At 40.9% G+C, this 21898-nt stretch overlaps 1 protein-coding gene and 1 long non-coding RNA gene across 2 annotated transcripts in view; one reads left to right on the forward strand and one right to left on the reverse strand.

Moving 5' to 3' along the window:
• Positions 1-20266, forward strand: part of LOC109248469 (uncharacterized) — a 43090-nt gene extending 22824 nt beyond the window's left edge. The window contains exons 2-3 of the long non-coding RNA XR_002072068.2: positions 11600-12073; positions 19821-20266. This is a non-coding gene — a long non-coding RNA (uncharacterized LOC109248469). The remainder of the gene's footprint in view (positions 1-11599; positions 12074-19820) is intronic.
• The window catches only part of SLC35F1 (solute carrier family 35 member F1), a 407499-nt gene that overhangs the window by 35578 nt on the left and 350023 nt on the right, over positions 1-21898 (reverse strand). The window contains exons 4-6 of the mRNA XM_019418199.2: positions 14446-14605; positions 7483-7639; positions 5089-5141 (exon numbers count right to left, since the gene is read on the reverse strand). Coding sequence (XP_019273744.1) covers positions 5089-5141; positions 7483-7639; positions 14446-14605 — 370 coding nt within the window. The remainder of the gene's footprint in view (positions 1-5088; positions 5142-7482; positions 7640-14445; positions 14606-21898) is intronic.

A 21898-nucleotide genomic window follows, 5' to 3' on the forward strand; every position in this document is an offset into this window, starting at 1 on the left:
GACTAGCAAGAAGTGCAGTGTCTTAATCCAGGCAGGAGATACTGGTCGCTTTGCTCAGGATGGCAGTGGAGATGAAGGGATGTGGCCGGGTGTGTAGGGAACTCGACAAGCCCTGGTGACAGACCGGATGTGGGTAGTGAGAGAAAGGAGGGCATCATGGATACCCACGGGTTCTCATGGGTTCTGGTTAATTTAGAAACTGGGTGAATTATGGCGCCATTTACCGAAATGAAGAGAACTGAGAGAGGGCACGTTTTCAGGGGAAATAAAAAGCTCCGTTCTGAACACGTTAGTTTTAGATGCTGATGCATCATCCAAGAGCATCTGTCCAGTCGGGAGCTGGATGTATAATTGGCAGGCTCAGAGAAGAGAGGGCCATACAACTGGCAGAGCCACGGAAAGTAGGAAAACACATACATACATACATACATACATACATACATAGCAGAGTTTTGCTCTACTCATCAGGCTGTGTCAGGGCGCTTCAAGCTTAAACATTCTAAACCTATTTTTAAAAGCTGCATAAATTAAATTTAGGGATACAGGAATGGAATATATACACCATCACAGTTAACCACTTAGCTAGGTCAACCAATGTTTTCGTGTGCGAACATCCTGTTTTGTGAGCAAAGCATAGTCAGCCGAATGAACACATTATTAAGGTCAGAATGCAGGTGTGTTGTTCTCAGATGGACATTAGCTAGTTATTACGTGCTAGCAGTGCATCTGGAGACCCAACGTGCTGTCCATGCAGGGTTTTCAAACAATCAATCAATGTGATAAAAAAAAAAAAGATGAACTGATTAATCTTTTGATTGACAGCTACATACCGGCTGCAACAGCTACATTTATAGACAAGGTATGTGTATAACTATTTCTTATTTGAAATGCTTTCTCTCTCAAAAAAGACAGCATTTGGTAGCTCTTGTCCTCATGCATTAGAGATTTAAGTTAAAGAAGTTAGAATACTGCTATCAGCCAATACTGATTGCATGCTTGCTATATGCTACTTTAAATTTTTTTTTTTTAACGTTTATTTATTTTTGAGACAGAGAGAGACAGAGCATGAATGGGGGAGGGTCAGAGGGAGGGAGACACAGAATCCGAAACAGGCTCCAGGCTCTGAGCTGTCAGCACAGAGCCCGACGCGGGGCTCGAACTCACGGGCTGTGAGATCATGACCTGAGCCGAAGTTGGCCGCTTAACTGACTGAGCCACCCAGGCGTCCCTCTATGTGCTACTTTATACACATTATTAGTATCTACAACTGTAGAACACCATTTCTATTGTTACCCTCTTTATAGGCAAGGAAATGGGCTAACAGAATGTATCAGTTCAGAAACACAGTCCATACGACTGGTTCAATAAAGGAAATTTAATTGGGGGCACAAGTCACAAAGGTGCTTGAATGGGTAATAGGGCACATAGGGATGATGAGGCACCCCGGAGGTTAGCAATAACAGTAAGTTATCCACACTCCTGGAGTATCCACACTCCTCCAGGGAGGAGGCTATGCTGCTAGGGGTCAGAAGGTAGGAAAACCTAGCAAAGATATAATCACAGAGGGCACTCAGCCGTTTCTGGAGACCTGACCCCAAACAGCGAGAAACAGGGAGACACCCCCTGGTTTCTTCCTTCCTTCCTTCCACCCTCCAGTCTCCTACTGCTTCCAGTTGGCCAAATCTAGTTGGAAACCACTTAATAAGACAGCCTGGAAAGTACAGTTTGCATGAATCATTATAGAGCAGAGTAAGGGTAAGAAACAGACAGATCTGTGAATAAACAGGAAAAACCAGCATACGGAGGTAGGGTAACTTGGCCTTGGGACACATGCTGTCTGACTTTAAATTCTGAGTACCTACCAGTAATCTATATTCTTTAATTATTATGAAGAGAAAATAGGGCTTTGATGGAGCATCCTATCTGATTCTAATAAGCATCTCAATGTATATACAATACGTATATGATATATACATGGTGTACATGATATATGGTTAGATATGGTATGTTTAGATGTGATATACACATGTGTGCATGTGTGTGCGTGTGCTGTATACTTTTATCTCATTACCCGCCTGATGTTCTGATTCACTTTCCTTTGAATATACTAGATTTTTAACACATTATTTTTAATTCTCAAAGATGGCTTCTTAAAACATATGCATCAGGCTAAGTCTGGAAAGGGCATCAGGCAGGGAGGGCTTGCTCAAATAGTGCACATCAGTACCCACCCCTCAACCCCCAGCCCCCACAGGCAGCCATGAGACTTGTCGAGTGGCCTCACCTCCCCAGGCCCCTGACTCAACCTCAGTTAAAAGGGTGCACTCTTAATTACCTTTAAAGTCCTTCCTGCTCTGTGGTCCCATTACTCCATCTTCAGGAAAAGGTCAAATCTTTGTTTTGGCCTCCAGAAGAAAACCAAAACCCAAACCAAAACAAGCATCACCCACAAGGGCAGTGAAGAAGCCCCCTGCACACCACAGACCTGAGCTGGCTGACCCACAGCACACTTTTTCTTTCCTTTAACGTTTGACTTTCACATCATCTTGTATTTGTTCACACATCCTTTAACACAATATGGCAAATGGGATAAAGGGAATGTTGAAGCCATTTATTAGATTTCTGACGGTGATTTGAACACACCTGCTCCACAGGACATTTGAGCTCTGTGAGGTCGTATATGTTACTGGAATTTACTGATTACATAACCAGACCCAGTCTTTCTGTTGAGTAGAGTAAAACAAAGAAATAAAACAAACAACAACAACTGTGGTCTTCTTGCTTTGAATTACTCTCTGTATCTTGCAAGTGTTATAAGAAAATAACAGAATCTGTTTTTTAAAAATTTTCTGAGTGCAGAAAATATAAAATACATTTATTATCCCACTTGCTCCATAGAAAAAACATGCTTTACTTTGATAAAACGTCAACCATATGAGCTACCCAAGAGACGGCAAGAGGGAGATTGCTGATGTGGAGACGGGGGAGGAAGAGGAGTGCTTTGATAGATGGTGGGGAATGAAGACGGTCTTGGATTTCGGTCTCTTTAATAAGACGCTGTGAGCTTTCCACCAAACACAGTGATCAGAGCTTGGCACTCTTGGGTGACTTCCCAAGGAGTGCAGGGATGCTCTGGGAGGACCCTGACCCCCTGGCCTGATGTCTCCTTGCCTCTCCAGTCCCCAAGTTTCAGTGGTTGGTATGCCATCTCCTGGTTCCCCAGAAAGAAAGAGCAATGCAAGCCTACACCTCTTGCCATTGTCCCGCCACTTCCTTCTTGTCTATGTTTTGAAAGATGAGAGATGGCGGAACAGGTCCCATCTCCCTTGCTTGTCATTAACTCATTTAGTAAACATTTACACACCGAACCTTATGTGCCTAGAACTGAGCTAAACCAGCCAAACCCTGTAGTTGGTCAGGATGAGGAAATGAGGATTAAGGTAGCCCTCATGTAAAAAACATCTCAAACCCAACGTTATTAATGCTTTGGAAAGAAAAGGATGAATATTTGGTTCTCTTTCTTGACCATTTTAGCCTCATTTCCAATCAGGAATTAAACTGATGGCTGTATAATGTATTCCTTTTATACTGCCTTTCATCATCTTGGACTACAGGGGATTGACATTTTAATGGCAATAAGAGAGTTAAGAATAAAACTACCTTTTGATGACACATTTAACTAACACTGAATTATAACAGAACCTCAGTGGACATGCACATGCCATCCACATAATTAGGAGACAAATTATTTTTTATTATTGCTGTTACTATTAATATAAAATTAATTTATACCACTGCGTGGCAAGTGTTACCAAGCATGGGTCACATCTTGCTTCCTGGCTCTGAGAGTCACAAAAGCAAACGCATCTGTAACCTGCAGCCGGTTTCCTTGCCTGCCCCTCCTCTCCTCCCTGCACCCCCTCCTCTATTGATTTTCATTCAACTGTAGCAATCTAGAGCAAAACTCAAAAAAAAAAAAAAATAAATGGTAGGATTCTGTGACAGACACAAGGGCTGGTCAGCCCTTGAAGTCACTAGGTATAACCCCCAGGGAGGGTCACGCATAATTCTGTAGCTCCAGCGTGCTTTTAGAGGGAATTATGTCAGTAGCAAGCCAGCCTTGGACGCTTCTGGGTCGGGGGTAGGTAAAGTGGTGCAGGGAAGCTTATGGCTTTGTCCTTGTTTGTGGAAGCAGGGTTCCACTGAAGCTGTCAATCTCATCAGAGCTCTCATAAGCTGGAGGTGGCTCAAGCAGCCAGCTTCCATGGGCAATCTGGCTTCCCCTCCCGTTTCCATCCACAGTGCACACATTTTCCAAGCACCCCTGCAAGCCAAGCTCTGTGCTCACTGCGGCACCCCATGAGTCTTGGTATAGACACCGAGGGTTATCTAGGCAGAAGGTTTTAAATGTCATTCCTTTCTAGGGCTTGCTGTGTGATCATTATAGCAATCACCTAGGATGTTAAATCCTTGTCCTAAATTATTTTTAGAGAAAAGTGATTTTCGAAACAGGTGGAATCTGAGATGCCCTGGATGACTATTAATGGGCTCGAAGCTTATCTGGGATTTTCCACCAAGTCCATTTGGAGATCAATTAACCATTTCTTATGTGCAAAATGCTCCCTTCTGAAAAGGTTTTTATGGGCTCAAAATGCCCATTACATTGTTTTCTTTTATGCCTTTTTGTTCATTTTTCTTCCCTTTGCTGAAGTGCCACTTTTTAATGATCACATAAGTTTTGTGTTTCTTGGCTACAGAAAATTGCTACCATTTATGTCCCACCACTGCCTCCAGGCATTTTTTCTTTCTGGTTGGTCTTTAACCTAATAACATACTTGTGTGTCTACACTAATGGCATCTTGACGATGATAATGGGCAGAAGCTCAATTAGGAAACATCATGAATCATATGGTTCAGTCTCTTACTGGGTACAAGAATTCCTAAAATGACAAGGGATTTAACATTTTCTTTCGTTCTCTGCATTTTAAATCCTTTCATGGTTCATGCCCCACTACTGCCCACATCACTCTTCAAATATATCCCTCAGGGTTTACTAAAAACAGCATGTTAGGTGAGCAAACCCCTTACCTATTTGCCAGTCCCAGGGCACCTTTAACAGCTCCTTGTGCTCCATTATAGCTCTGCAGATTTAAAGAAAGTGGACCTGATGAGCAAGATTATAATGCAACTTACTTTTTTTTTTTTTTCATTTACCAGATTTATACAAGTCATGAAACAACCAACTGAATTTTAAAAATAATTTCGGGTAGGGGCACCTGGGTGGCTCAGTCGGTTAAGTGTCCAACTTCGGCTCAGGTCACGATCTCACGGTTCGTGAGTTCAAGCCCCACATCGGGCTCTGTGCTGACAGTTCAGAGCCTGGGGCCTGCTTCAGATTCTGTGTCCCCCCCCCCCCCATCCCTCTCTGCCCTCCCCTGCTTGTGCTCTGTCTCTCTGTCTCTCAAAAATAAATAAACATTAAAAATAAATAAATAAATAAAAATAACTTCGGGCCAGGGATAGGCAAGTCTAATCTGGCAACCTGAGGTTTACCCGTGAAGGATCTTGCTAGGTACGGCCAGCACCAGAGGTGAGGGTGTGCAGTGGGCAAGGCAGAACTCTAGCCTTCCACTGGCTTTTTCACCAGATTGCCTGCAGCCTTGGTTTCTTCTTGCTTAGATGTTCTAAAACGTCAATCGTGAGGTATGGAAATTTATTGTGCTTGCGGCTATTATTATTATTTTTTTTTAAATCAGTTTTCTGAATGAGGATTCTCCAAGGCAGTGGTTCTCAAACTTAAAGGCACAAAAAAGCTGTCTGGGGAGCATGCTGAAACAGGTGCTCATGCTCCTTCCCTCAAGATTCAGATTCAGTAGGTCTGGGTGGGGCCCAGAGACGTGCATTTCTGACAAGTTCTCATGCGGTGCCGGTGTTGCCGGTCAGAGAAGCACACTTTGAGAACCGCTGCTCTCGAAGAGGACCAGGAGGTGAAGCTGGCATCATTCCACCAGCAGCATTACGTTGGTTTCAGCGTGCCCTCAATTTACTCCATTTGCCAAACACTCCCCTATGCCACTTCTGTTATTTTGGCAGCAGTGGCCCAAAGGGGCTCAGTTAGCTCGAATGGACTATAACTGAAGCAAATGAGTGTTAGGTGTCTGATTATATTTTTTGGCTTCAAGAATAATAATCCATAAAATGAGTCATCGATCTACAAAGTGCTGGTTATGAATAGTTGAACTAGGCAATTTCTTTTCCTCTCACAAAGCTGAAGTACCAAATTTAGGAGCTTTAAAATGCCATCTCACCTTCAAAATGAATCAAAAATAAATCGTTTTCGGAGAGTCTCCTCACCTCAGTGCCTTGTTTGCTATGGAGGTTTCCTCCTGTATATCAGCATACCAAAACTTGGAGGATCCTTGGAAATAGCTTATTTGCAAACCATGGTCAAGGTGATGCCAAAATATCTTCCATAAATAATTTGATACTGAATCAATACAATTACAAAGCACTTGCCTCATAGGAAGCGATTTGGTGAAATTACACTGGAGGCTGTTCCATATCATTCTTTACCCCTTACATGAAACTAAAACATATAGTCCTTATTGATGGAAAATTACACTTTGTTTGACCCTTATTCTCACAATTCTGAGGCACTAGTCAGGGATGACTTATATGCTCCAATGAAGGATTATTGCAAAATTGATGTTTTGGACTTTTTGATGCTTAGTGAATGTTTGTGTTATATCTTTATCTGTTTAAGGAAAGTAGAAACACTAAATTCCTAAGAGATGAATTTGAAATATGGTTCATTCAGGTAAATCCACAGGCAATAAAAGAAAACATTTATGAAAGGGCAAACTTCTACTGTATGTTTTTTTTTATTAAAAATTTTTTTTAATGTTTTATTTATTTTTGAGACAGAGGGACACAGAGCGTGAGCAGGGGAGGGGCAAAGAGAGAGTGAGACACAGAATCCGAAGCAGGCTCCAGGTCCTGAGCTGTCAGCACACAGCCCAATGCGGGCCTTGAACTTACCAACCACGAGATCATGACCTGAGCCAAAGTTGGACGCTTAACCGACTGAGCCACCCAGGTGCCCCTATACTGTATGTTTTATAGTCACTAGTAAACAGATGTCCTTTTTGGAAGTACATCATATCATGGCATTTACACTTATTCTATTTCTTTATGTAAAAACCCACTAGCTGGTTTGGAGAAATCAATGTACTTCTAATGTTTTCTTGTAAATTCTGTACAAAGTCCACTAAGCGTTTTTCTAATAATTGACAACAAACTTCTTTAGTTTTGAAGAAGTTCACTAAGAAAGATACTGAATTTTCAGATTCCATGTAGGAGGTTAGTGAAAGGTTTCCAGTCTCGATTTTTATAAAATAAAGTGACCAACCATACCCTAATGAAAAGAATTAGAATAAGCCCTAAGGGTATCTACTATCTGAATTACTCATGATTTTTACTCACAATTGAATTCCACTGAAAAATGCCCCGAAGAGTCCAATCATTCCCAGAAATTCCACTCGGCTCAGGGTTCGGATGATGTATTCTTCCCAGACGTTAGAAATACCGTACAGTGTGGCCCCTCCTAGGACCAGAAGATCCCCTACCAGCTTATTTTCCCCTAGGAACCAAAACCACAAACACAGCTTCATTAACATTTTCTTCATGAGAATCTGGCACCAGCACATTGAGCTTCCTTTGTCTACTCCATTCTGATGTTTTTATCGAAGTCCGGTAACTTGCCAATTATGATTTAGTAAAGTTTGTTTATCTGTGCTGCAGATATGTTCTGTTATTAACAGGTTGCCTATGTCTGCCCAACCAGAAGTCTTCCCTAACCTAAAAAAAGGGACCAGCTGCTTCTAGACTGCAGTGTCTCTACAAAGCCCCATGTCTTCTGACTAGATATATGTCTAGGAATATATGCTAATATGTGCACATGTTATATTTGCTGCAGGGTGCTTTCTAACAGTTTGGCGAACGTGGTGTAGAACAAACAGAATCAGTCTGAATCTCCACTCTTTGCTATCCAGGGAGGGAAGCTATAATAGAAGTACTTCAGACTCTTTATTTTGACCATGGGCAAAATGTGTACTTGCTTAGAAAATGAGAGTGAAAGGGATCATGGGTTGAAATTTGCAACTCCCCTAAAGTAAGTAATGTAAGAATGAAAATACATGTGATTCATTCTTACATTAATTTTTTTTTTCATGAAAATCAATTTGGGTTGGTTTGGCTTGGTCCAATTTTTAATAAATGCCTTACCCAGCTCTTTCCTATAATGAAGCAAATTCCACTCTAGGAAGTATGAAGCCAGGGAGGGAGAGTGGAAGTTAGCAGCCTATGTGGGCTTGTACCCAAGTAGTCTCCAGCTCTGTCCTGTACAGGTCCGTACATGGGAGCTTGGCAGGTATGTTGCTCGGGGGCACAAGAAATGCTGGAGGAGAAGGGTGCTCTCTCCAGCATGATTCTAGGGAAGGGGCTCACCTTAGAGTAGCTCTGGACTCCCAGATTAGCTGGAACAATCTAAAACTGGAGAACCAGATTCTCTGTGTTCAGTTGGGAGCACTGAGCATTCTCTAGGAAATGACTTCACATAAAAGAATCTGGGCTGGGCTTGGGGAAAGACCTCCTCTTTCCTGCCCCTGGGGTCACCTTGGGAGATTCTATATTTACAGCTGACCCTTGAACAATGCAGGGGGTTAGCAGTGCTGACCTCCAATGCAGTCAAAACTCTGCATATAAATTTTGACTCCCCAAAGACTTAAACTACTAATAGCCTACTGTTGACCAGAAATCTTACCAATAATACAAACAACACATATTTTGTATATGTATTATATACTATATTCTCACAATATAGTAGGCTAGAGAAAATAAAATGTTAAATGTACTGCATTTATTGAAAAAAATCCTTGTATAAGCAGACCCGTGTATTTCAAAAGTCTGCTGTCCAAGGGGCAACTGTACTTTAAAGGTGTCACTCTTTCGAAAGCTATTTCTCACTCCTGGTAAGGATTGGAAGGAGAGGAGGAGAGACCCTGAAAGGCAGGAGGCCTTGCTGGCATCACCCTCCAGGGAATGGGCTGAGAATCTGGATCTGTGAGGGTGAGGTGCCCTCCCTGATTCATGGAGAACAGATGAGCCAAGAGCGCAAAGAGGTGTCAATGAACAACCAAAGCTCCAGAGAGGTCCTTGGGTGCATCTCACGGGGGCATTAAGGTTGCTTTGACAGAGAAGGTCATCTTCAGCAACCTGATTCATCTTTTTCATGTGTCGAGTAGAAAATAATGACAAAGCTTTTAATTTTAAGTAGTTCATTTGAGGAATAACCCATAAAATAAAAAAGTATCCATTACTAAAATTGTAAGGTTATAATGAATATAATTCAGTCACTTTTTACTCAGGAGCCATTTCAGAATCTTGTGATGACATGGGGGTCATTATTATGAATATCAATTATTGTTGTATTAGTGAAGTAAAGAAGTGCTGCTTAAACAGAATTTTCAGTTAATGAAATTATATTAATGGATTCAGGAAAGCTAAGTTATAATGAAATATTTTAATAGAAATTAGCAGAACATCAGTCTATCTTTTATAAGTCCTAAAAAGAGGCCATGCTGCATTACTGAATAGTCTCACTAATCTTTTTTAAACTCTACATTTGTACAGTTTTGGCCTATTCTGTTACCTGGCCTTTGACCATATGAAATCTATTCCCCAGTACTTTGAATTTTCACCAGGGCATGATGATTACTGTTAAGAATAATACAGTTTTATGTAAGTGCAAGTTCAGAAGTGCTTTCTAAATTATCAGTGATAAAAATTTAAATGTTATTTATTAAAATTTCATTTGTAAGTGTATTTATCAGTTTTCAAACCTTTGAAAATGGATGCATATACATATAGCATGTATGATAATTTGGCTGGTTAAATATAACTCAATTAACCAGGGCACGATTTTATTCAACTATATTATATAATGAAGTGTTTGATGTAAGTATAAGAAAGTTCTAGGACTAATAGTATATATCTACAATTTGTATCTCGTTCCCTGGAGATTACAACATATTACTCCATGTTTTATGCATTTTCAGTGCAGTAGATACCTGATGCAGTGGAATCAATTTTTGTACAATGTTCATGGGGAAATAATACCCAGAAAATCTGTCATTTATGTATGTATGAAACCATGCTCAGTGATAATGTTTTGTACTGGACAAGCTATAGAATCTTTCAGCACATCAGTTTCCTTATTTCAGAATGAGGTTAGTTTGAGATTACAGCAAAGTAATGTACATAAAATAATTTAAAGAAAATGAATTGCTTCGTATATCATTGGGCACTGACTAACAGTTCACTAAATGGTGACTGAAAAGAATCAGTCATTCTCTTTGAAAAGCACCTGTCTCTATGGATTGGCCATTTCTCATTTTGGATCGCTTCTTGATTCTAATCAACACAGTCATAATTGCTTTGCAAGAATTGGTTTTCCTTATTAGATTTTTGTTTAAGCGTTGTTTGGGGGGACATTCGCGTCTGTGTGGCAGTGGAAGAGGAATAGGGAAGATGACTTAAGACTACTACTTACCATTATTTCAAGAAATAAATGGTGAATTACACTATTCTGGAGTGTTGAAAGACTATTAATGTGATTTATGAAAATGAACCCATCCCACTGAATATTTTTGAGTTGTAAATGTGATCAACTGCCTTGTTTTCCTGGGACTCTCTTGGTTTTCACACCAAATTCCTTCATCTCAGGAAACCCTTTCATTCTGGGGAATCTGGGACCGTCATTTATCACAATTAACTATAATAGAACAGCTATATATTTCTTATAAGGGTCACAAGGATAGAAAAATAAGTATTAAGTGGTGTAGCAGAAAGGATACTGGCTAGAATTCACATCTAGGCCGCACCATTTACTGTTGGTGTGCACACGCTTCTGATCTCCCTTAGCCTTGATTTCTTCAGCTGCAAAAGGAAGAATAAGAAAGCTTTCTTTGCACAGTTAGGAGGATTAAATGAGATAATGCATGGGAAAGTGGCTGGCACCAAAAAAATTGTCACTGTCCCTTGATTGTGTTTAATTAGCGAGCTCCTTGAAAATATTTTCTCGGGGCGCCTGGGTGGCTCAGTCGGTTAAGCGGCCGACTTCAGCTCAGGTCATGATCTCGCGGTCCGTAAGTTTGAACCCGGCGTCAAGCTCTGTGCTGACAGCTCAGAGCCTGGAGCCTGTTTCAGATTCTGTATCTCCCTCTCTCTGGCCCTCCCCCATTCATGCTCTGTCTCTCTGTGTCAAAAATAAATAAACGTTAAAAAAAAAAATTAAAAAAAAAAAGAAAATATTTTCCCTTTCTTGAAATCACTCTAAAATTCGGGCTAATAATAAGAAAACAAAACGTTGTTATATGTATCTAACATCTTTAATAAATGAACTAAAAGATGCAATAAATGTATTATGGTAGAAAGATGATATTTTGAAGAGCAAGACATATATTTTGTAAAAGGGAGCTACTTTAATTGGGTTTTATCTTAATCTTAAGACTTTCTAACCTTCCCTTCCCACTTTGCGCAGCACACTGCCTGCCGCAAGGCCGAGCCTCCAATGCCACGGACTGGGGATACCTTCTCTCCACTTCCGTCTGCCGTGGGCAAACTTGCCGGCAAAGCTTCCTGAGAAGCACGGTTCCTGGCACATCATTGTGCGCCCTGACGGTTACAGTTCACATCTGGAGAGCCTGCTGCCATCTGAGAAGATTCCTTTAGCAAGGCTTAAATCAAAATGAGGGATTCCTGGGTAGCTGATGAAGAAACAGTCTAACAAGGGGATTCGAACAATTATTTTAATTATAATGAAGTGAAGTCAAGGTAACTTTGAACAGGCCATTATCATTGTGCTTGAGGAAAGAATTTTCAAAATCCCAAGCTACGGTGAACCACGGCTTCGGCAATACAAAAAGGATTGAGACAGACATTCTCTTTTCCTATGAAAAGCTCTCGATAGAGTGATGGCAATTTATATTGCGTTGAAGGCCCGATTGAAGTTCTGGTGAGTGACTCAAGTATTTTGGTAAAGTTTTGTCCCTGGCTAAGTAATAACATTGAATCAATTCTACCACAAAGGTGAAAACAAATGGGATACTTTGCATAATGATGCACACCAATTTTAAGATTATATTGTCCTTCAAACTAGTGTGTCTTTCTCTTCTTTCAAAATATTCTATATGGTGGCTTACATTGCTGCCTAATTTATTTTGTAAAATAAACCCTTGGATCCTATATTTGGGCTGCCCTTAGAACATCATATCATCTACTTGGGCACCATTACTTCAGCAGAGAAGGTACTCCGAGATGATAAATCTTAATTCTGTTAACATGAGCACTTCATATGTCACAAAAAGGACAGTGCTGTAAGTCTTCTACAGATGAAACCTACTCTAGTGTGTTTGAGTTACTCTGCACTGTTTTAAAAATCACTACTTTTGGGGCACCTGATGGTTCAATCAGTTAAGCACCAGACTCTTGGTTTCAGTTCGAGTCATGATCTCATAGGTTTGTGAGTTCGAGCCCCACATTGGGCTCTGCACTGGCAGCATGGAGCCTACTTGGGATTCTCTCTCTCCCTCTCTCTGCCCCTCCCCTACTCATGCTGTCTCTGTCTCTTTCAAAATAAATAAATAACTTAATTTTTTTTTAAATAATAAAAAAATGCCTACTTTTGAAATACCTTAAATGGACTTACTTTCTTTTCTTTAATACTATTACTCCTTTCCTAACACCTCATCTGGAATCAAGAGAACATTTTTTTTTTCCCCAGGAGTAGTGAATATCCTCTGGTGAAATCAATTTAATTTAGTTTAACATTCTGGGCTTAAACATCCAGATTTATTAGGGCAATTGTCTTTCTTGACTAGGAAATGCAAGATGATGGCTGGGGGCCAATGGCTAAGGTTCAGCAAAGCAGAATTTTCATAAATAAGGGTACATGCTTCTGCTTAGTCTATGTTTACATCCTACAAGTAAAGCTGAGAAAATGAAATTAAATTATGACTTTGGAACAACTAACCACGTTGTTTCTGACAAACATACTCTGATTGGTTCAAAGAGATTATTCGTATCAGGATCATGATGGTTATAGAGCATAAAACTGGTCCTTTCATAAAACATCTATTGATATCCCATGGAACCACTGTTTCATAGAAGAGATTCTGGGAAAAGCTGGTATACATATTTTTAGCTTACCTGTTGAGATGGGATTGATTATGTTTGTGAGGGCCAAGGCTGTCTCTCTTTTGCTCTGTGTTGTATCTGTAGCTCCCAGAGATGTGGAAAAAGAAAGGAAGCCTGTCCCAGAGGTCAAGAGCCTGGGGTCCTAGACCCTGCTCTCTCAGCTCTGTGACCTTGGGAACTCACTTGGCTTCCCTGTACCTTGGTGTTCTTGTGTGTCATATATAAAGCTGCTGAACAAGGTCTGTTTCAGCTGTAATGTACTATAGTGCAACTTAAAAACATAAACTGTGTTTATTTCAGGTACTTCCTACAATCTAGTCTTATTACAAGAAATGCCCCAATTTTGACTATCAATTAATTCCCTAGAAGACAGGGCAATCCCAAGAATTATAGAAACCTAAATACTTTCTATCCCATTCTTGATGTTAAAAAAGGAGGTTATTTTTCATGTCCCCTAAAACCTTATGTAGCATAAGAATTTTTGTACATTTTAAAGAACTGCAATGCTTTAAAAAGGGTTCTCTGGAAACCATCCTGGATCAGGGATCCCCATCAGATTCATAGCAATTTGATGAGTAAATCTTGAAGCTTTACCTTTCAGGTCTATAAGCTGTGATTGATAACCACAAATCCTCCCTCACCCCAAACAAATAAACAAAAAACCATGCACAATGAGACTAAATTTAGCTCTCCCCCATAAAAATATGAAGAATTCCTAATCTAGTCTTCAAACTTCAAATATCCACTCTTAACTTATATATCAACCTCCACCCAATGGTTTGAAAGCTCAGTCTTTCTCTGACATGAGAAAGAAAGAGTTGGAGGGTGAGGTGTGGGGAAGGCTCCAATGACCCACTGACACTATTTCTAACCAGCTGGTTTGGGCCAGCCAGCAATGGCCTGCAAAATATCCCCCATATAGGTCCTGACTCAACTTTAAATACCATCTGAATGTTTCTGAATACATGTAAAAAGGGCAGAATATCTGTATTTTGCTTCCTTCATTCACTCAAGAAACATGGATTAAGCACCTCCCATATGTCATTGTTTGAGGTGTTGAGGAACAAACATGGGTAAGACACAGGCACTGAGAAGACCAGGTTCCTAGTTTCTACCCCCCATGAACATTCTGTGTCTTGCTTTGGCCTTACTCACATAAGCATGTAACATGGTGAACACCTAGAAACTCACCTGCTCCCTGATGCCTTCCCACAAGCACATCTGCTCCTGCCATGCAGCCCATTCCCAGGATGCAGACAAAGATGCCGAGGAAATGCACAGCCTTGTACCGGATCAGCAGGAAGAACCAGGAGAGCAAAATCACCACCGGGATCACAAAACAGTCCAAGAGCTATAGGGAAGGAGGGAGGTAAACAACAAGAGGAGGTTCAGGGGGAAGCTTTCCACATAATAAAGAAAAATCACTTAGCCCTGTAGAAAGGCTATTTCCCCTGAACCTCGGTTTCTGTGTAGACCCAGAACTGCTTCGGTTAAAACAGACTCTGAAACAAGCACAAACTAGCTTTACTTAAACATCCTCCAAGCTTGGATGGAAAGGGGAGAAGGCCAATGGATAAGAAAGGTTGGTGGTGGAGAGTCGCCTGCCCTTACAGGGTCAGGGCAGCTCTGTCTCCCACCTTCCTCAGCGCCTGGACTCCACCAGAACCCCTTACTTGAGGGAGAGGACACTGAGCCATTTTAGATTGTTCCACTATTTTAAGAGTAAATCTGGGAATGGGAGGTAAAGGGGCAGAGGTCTTATCATGTTTTACAAATTAGTAGAATTTAGACAACGGTTGAACTTAATTTCTCCCAAAAACTATCTCCTCGCTACTTGTAAATTTGTTCTAAATACAAATATTACTCTCAAGTTTACAAAGACTTTAAAAAATACCCTAGTAAAAAAAAGAGTAAAGAGAGTGAGAGAGGGAAGAGTAAAGAGAGTGAGAGAGGGAACGATAAACAGAGTGTAGAGAAAAAAAATCTTTGATTTCATTTCTTACGTATTTTGTGCTAATAATGAGATTCCATGTGACATGGAAACCTCAGGACTTGGTAGAGAGCTGGCCCCAATCTTGCAGCAAGTTAATGTGGTGCAATGAGAAGACCCTTGTGCCCGGAGTCAGGAGATTTCAGTTTGAGTCCCAGATCCTTACTTACAGTAGTGTGACCGTAGGCAAATCACAAGCTCAGGATGCCTCAGTGTCCTGCCAGTATAATGAAGATAATAATCCACTGACTTCCCCCAAAGATCCCTGTGAAGCTCTGACAGAATACACGAGAAAACATTTTGTTGAACTACAAGGGCGTCAATGCTGGTCTATCACCATGCTTCCCAACACATGCTCTTGGCTCCACGGAACGGGTTGTTTCTCCTACACTCTGGTAAGATACAGTGACCTTTGGCTAACCCATGTGAGGCAGGGTCTCCACTAGACAAACTGTATCTCATAGGACTTCAAACTCCATGTACTGAACGAGAAATTGGTGATTCTGGCCCACTGCCGGGTACTGCTCCTCTGCTAGAATCCTAGACAAGTAACTCTACCACCCAGCAGTCAGACACAGGGCAGTGATCCCTATACGCCTCCGCTCTAACTGCCTGCATCCTGTTGGCCACCAAGTTCTGTCAATTCCATCTTCTAAACATCTCTCAAATCCATTCATGCCACCCTCTCCCATTTTTGCCACCTGGACTAAGCTTGTATCCTTTCTTACTCAGAATAAGCGCCTCCTTCCTGCTTCAGGGTCTTCAATCATGCATTCTCCTCCATCTGGAATGTCCCACTCAATTCCCGAACTCCCGCTTCATTGCCCTTCAGGCCTGCACTTACATAGTGCCTTCTCAAGAGAGCGTCTCGGGTCCCCAGGCTAGGTCAGGACCATCGAAGCTTTCCTTATATCCTGTACTTTTCCTTTATAGTGTCAATTGCAATAATACTTAATGAGCACAGAATTATTGGCACAATGTCTAACTTCCCCACGTGTCCAGAGGTCTATGAAAGCAGGACTGCATTCTCATTAGTCAGACCCTGCTGTGTTCATGAGAAGTATCCAATGATAATGACTGCACAAGTGCATACGGTATTTTTAATGATCAATAATACCCAAAACTCATGAAAGGATGAAAAATCTTTGCGTGTTTGCAAAGCATCCCTGACCATCGGCATGACTTTTTGGCTCTGTAAAGCAGCCAGCACTCAGAATCCATTCTATCCCAAAAGATTTTGCGGTCTGGCAGACCCTCAAGCTTCTCTGTGCAGCAGTTTCCTTTGCAACAAAAGCAATCAGAATTGTAAGCTGTCCCTGGGGGTGCTGTGAGATAAGGTGATGGAGGGCCACGTGGATGCGATGGCTGGGGGCTGAGTCTAGAGGTCACCGCACTCCCGGAGGAACTCTGCATCAGGGTGGCGGCTGATAGGATTGCACTACAGCTGGAGTTGCTCAATGCACAGTTAATTAGCAAGTTAATGATCCTACTTGATATGGTAAAATGCTCTGAGGCAGTTTAGTACAACTGGCCTCAAATGCCATTTAAGTATATTAGGACATTTGAGTTTGCCAGTGAAAACTGTTCACTGGGTGTAAAACAGTTGGTGTTTTGTTTTAAAAATTAGAAATGATTGAATCGACAGTTGAAATATTTAGCTACATACTCTATAATTTGGATTTCACTGTCTAGCTGGAAGCCCTTGGTTAGTGGAGCTGAAGACCTCTATTCCTGAATTACTATTTAAAAATTTTTTTTAATGTTTATTTACTTATTTTGAGTGAGAAAGATAGAGAATGAGCAGGAAAGAGGGAGAGGGAGAGGGAGACAGAGAATCCCAAGCAGTCTCTGCAATGTCAGTGCAGAGCCTGATGCAGGGCTCGAACTCACAAACCGTGAGTTCATGACCTGAGTCAAAATCAAGAATCAGGTGCTTAACCAACAGAGCCACCCAGGCGCCCCTTCATTCGTGAATTATTAAAGGCAAACCAGACCATCATTCAGTCTTTGGGGAGGACTGAGTGAGCCTTTTTGGTTCTCAATGTCATTAGAAACCCCACAGTACATAAGTCCTGGGGTATTGCCTCAACAGATTTAGTTGAAAAATCCTTATTTGTACATGTCACATGGTCCTATGCATGGAGAAGACATTTAAAAGGAAGGGGAAAAGATAATGAAAGGTACAATTTAAGCCAGGGCTTCTAGAACATTCATCTAGGGAAGTTTAGTGCCCAGCATACAGTAGGGATCAACAATGGGTGGCTGAATGAATTAATGAATGGACAGACACTTGTTATCACTGACTGTCAGAAGGGACATTAGGGATAATTCAGGCTGCTGCTAGCATTTTGGGTGGGGCAGCATATTTTGTAGGATTGTCCCTTGCTCTCTGCAGGGCATTTAGTATCACTGGGCACTGGCCACTAAAAAAATGCTCATGCACATTTACAAGTGTCCCTCAGTTTAGAATCATCTTGACCCCTCCACCCCTTTTATTTAAAAGCTGAAGACTCAGAGGTTTCAAGAGATGAAGTGATGTGCTCAAGGTCGACCACTCAAACTATTGGTACCAGTGAGAGTTCTGTCTTTTTTTTTTTAAACAGTATTTAAAAACTTTTTTTTAATGTTTATTTATTTTTGAGAGAGACACACAGACAGATCATGAGCAGGGGAGAGGCAGAGAGAGAGGGAGACTCAGAATCTGAAACAGGCTCCAGGCTCTGAGGTGTCAGCACAGAGCCCGACACGGGGCTTGAACTCACAAACCGTGAGATCATGACCTGAAGCCAAAGTCAGCCACTTAACCAACTGAGCCACCCAGGTGCCCCCACAAAACAATATTTTAATAAAGGTCAATGACACAAATTGTTACAGGTAGAGGTCTTATCACTGTGTGTGTAACTACAGAAACAAATAAACATTTGGGAGCTTCTATTAGTAAACAGGCTATTACTTTGCAGTGATTTTTGGCTCCAGCCTTTCCCCTGTGGTCATATAGCATGAACCATACTGACAAAATCATTTTCCAATAGTTTTCGGGTAGCTTAACTCCTCAGCGAAGTGGTTGTTGGAGTAATAAAAGAGAGAAGCATGATAATAGATCCTCGCTGCTAGAGATGGGGACTGTTAAAAAAGACAAAAACCCTTCGATTCTGTCATGAACCTTTAGTAGATTTACTTTCTTTGCATACATTTCTATATCCAAAAAGAAATGATAAAATATCAACACCAAAAAAAATGAACAAATGAATACTATTTCGTAATTATCTTTTCCCCCTTTTCTGTTTATTTTTTTTAAAGTTTTTATTGAAATTCCAGTTAGTTAAGGTATAGTGTAATGTTAGATTCAGGTATACAATATAGTGATTCAACACTTCCTTACAACACCTGGTGCTCATCACAACAGGTTCACTCCTTAATCCCCATCACCTATTTAACCCATCCTGCAGCCCCCTCCCCTTTGGTCATCATCAGTTTGTTCTCTATAGTTAAGTCTGCTTCCGGGTTGGCTTCTCCCTTCTCTCTCTCTCTTTTGTTTCCCCTTTGCTCATTTGTTTCATTTCTTAAATTTCACGTATGAGTGAAATCATATGGTATTTGTATTTGTCCGATTGACCTCTTTCACTTAGCACTATATTTTCTAGCTCCTTCCGTGTCATTGCAAATGGCAAGATTGCATTCTTCCTATGCTCTGAAAAGTCTCAAAAAAATTAAGAATACGTTGGAAAGAAAAGTGCTCATTACAACCTTAGATTTACCTCTTTTTTCTCCTAAAGATTTAAATTAATTCTTCCATGTCACTAGTCTTTAGGTGATATCTGCCAGAGAGGTGTCCAATACCAAATGACCTGATTTTATTGATGGTGGCACTGAGGCACACCATGTTTAATGGCCAGGGCACATTCTCTGAAGCCAAGGTGATGGTTCCAGGATTATTATGTGAACTTGGTAGCTTTTAATAACATTTAGAGTAGGTTGTATTAAGTTTATACTTACAGTTTGCAAAACACATTATTTTTACTTTATCTCTAAAACAGCACTTTAAGGGAGTTACAATTATACCTATTTTATGAGTAAGGACACTGAGCCTCCAATAATAAAGCAAGTTAGTGCCAGACTTGAAGCTAAAATACTAGTCCCTGGACTTCTAGTCTCCACAGAGTTCAAGTGCAGCTTCCAAGAGTTCTTTAATGGGGCGCCTGGGTGGCTCAGTCGGTTAAGCATCCGACTTCAGCTCACGTGACTTCAGGTCACGATCTCATGGTCCGTGAGTTTGAGCCCCGCGTCAGGCTCTGGGTTGATGGCTCGGAGCCTGGAGCCTGCTTCCGATTCTGTGTCTCCCTCTCTCTCTGCCCCTCCCCTGTTCATGCTCTGTCTCTCTCTGTCCCAAAAATAAATAAACGTTAAAAAAAATTTTTAAAAAAGTTATTTAATAATAAGAGGTCTGTATTGGTGGTGCTTTAGGATAACAGAAGTCAACATTAAATAACATTACTTTTTTTTTTTTTAAGTAATTTGGAGAATCACAGCTTCATTTAACTTTTTGCTCCTCTCTCTCCCTCCCTGTCTTTTTTAGCTTCAGCCAATCTCTTACCACTGGATCTTCCTCTGCAGTCTTCAATCGCATTTAGTTATGCTCTTTCCTAAACATACACACACACACACACACACACACGTACATCCCAATCCCCTCATCTTACCAATACCCACTCAAGCTTTTCTCTTCCTTTCTGTGCTAACTCCATTTGCCAGCATTCCCCAGACCACCTTGATCTGGATTCAGATACACTCCATCTGGTTTTCATGTTCATTCATAAGTCCCTCCCCTCCTCCAACATGGTCACTCCTCTCTTACCGTATTTTCCTCCACCATCTATCTCACTCAGAACCTGGGATTTAGTAGATGCTGAATAATGTTCGCTGAATGAAACCTACTGAACTTTCTCTGGCCTTACTCTGTCTCTAATTCTACTGCTCCCACGATTTTCTCGCCTGTCATTCCACCGATGTTATTAAATTTATTTCTTGTACAAAATATGAATTTTGCCCCTTCAACTTTACTAAATGTGTACTGATGCCTGTATCTGTGAGTATATTTGGTTGATGTGTGTCTATGTCTCTATAATGTCTTTGTGAGTAAATTTAAGTGGTAGGACTCAGAGCCACTACATAACTGGACTAGTTGAGGCCGACTGGTACTTGGATGATCGTGATAATACATCTCTGACTTACACAGAAATGTACTACATAATCACCAGCATGGAATTATAAGGTTGTGATGGTTAAATGTAACTGTGTTACACGACTCTCAAGATCAATGCAAGGTGATTAAATAATGAAAATAATATAAATCCTCCCCTTGACATATCTCAGAACCATGCAAAGTCCAACAACCTCACTTGTGATATGACATCATAGTAGCCTGCCAATCATGTACCTATCCTTGGATTGCTGCATCCTCTCTCTCTCTCTCTCTCTCTCTCTCTCTCTCTCTCTCGTTCTCTCTCACCTTTATGCAGTTGTTACTGCTAATGAAACAACTAGACAAGATGTTTCCTACTGGCTGATGAAGAAATTCAGTTTTATTAGACCGAGTCCAGAAAAATGTGCTCAATTTTAACTTAGCTAATCTTTCTTAGGCAGATATACTGGAGGAAATGGCCATCAAGCCATGGACCCTGTCTCGGGGGTCCTTCTAGCAAGGGACAGTCCTTACCAATCCAGAAAACAGACAGAAATGAAATACTTGGATGACAGTTTTTCCTCCTTTTCCTTTCCTATTAAGGCATAATAACTCCACCAAGTGGTAAAATCCCCTATTGGATTTTGAATTAGCTATTTCTTCTTTGGGGTGAAGGAAGAAGGAATGGAGAAAAAGGAGAGTTATCTTCCATTCTCTCAATGTTTGGAAGGGAATGGATATCCCCCTTGGCTTGGGTGGTTTCATGGGGAAAACAGGAGTCCCTCTACCTTCCTTCAATACCATGTTTGGTTTTGCTGATACATATACATGTACATATACATATACATATACATATACATATACATATACATATACATTCATGTAAAAGTTCATTTCTTGATTAAAGATCTACATATCATATTATCAGTCATAAAATCTTTAAATCTCTGGAAGGAGAAAAGCAGAATCTATAAGAATAAGACATTAACAATGGTCATCTTGAATAAGATAACTGAATCATCACAACGCACCACCCAAATTCTCTGTGGTTTCCAAATTTCCTCTCTTGAGCATATACTGCTTTCAAAATATATACAACAACACATGCTATGAGAGTGTAAAAAATCTACAAGAGTCAGATCAGTCTTTTTCAAGGGAAGCAGATGGTTTGTAAAAAAATTAAAACAAAACAAAAAACCGCTACCCAACTGCTCCCATTCCAGTAGAGCATAATGAGGAGGTGATCTCATCCCTCTTTTCTAATTGTCTGCCAAAAACAGACTCCTCCGCCGGCCTTCGGCTCCTCATTAGCGCTCCCCTCCGGCTATTCACAGGGAAAAAGCTCCCTCACACGGCCCAGCTGTCAGAGGCTAAACCTGAGGCAACTAGTAGGTGATTCCAGGAAAAAGAACATTTCCCTACTTTCCCTTCCTCTGCTTCTAATTGGCAATTCTCCCGAGTTGCTAAAAGTG

The sequence above is a fragment of the Panthera pardus genome, unplaced genomic scaffold, assembly GCF_024362965.1.
Source record: "Panthera pardus isolate Hobbes unplaced genomic scaffold, ASM2436296v1 HiC_scaffold_17, whole genome shotgun sequence".
Classification (NCBI taxonomy): Eukaryota; Metazoa; Chordata; class Mammalia; order Carnivora; family Felidae; genus Panthera; species Panthera pardus.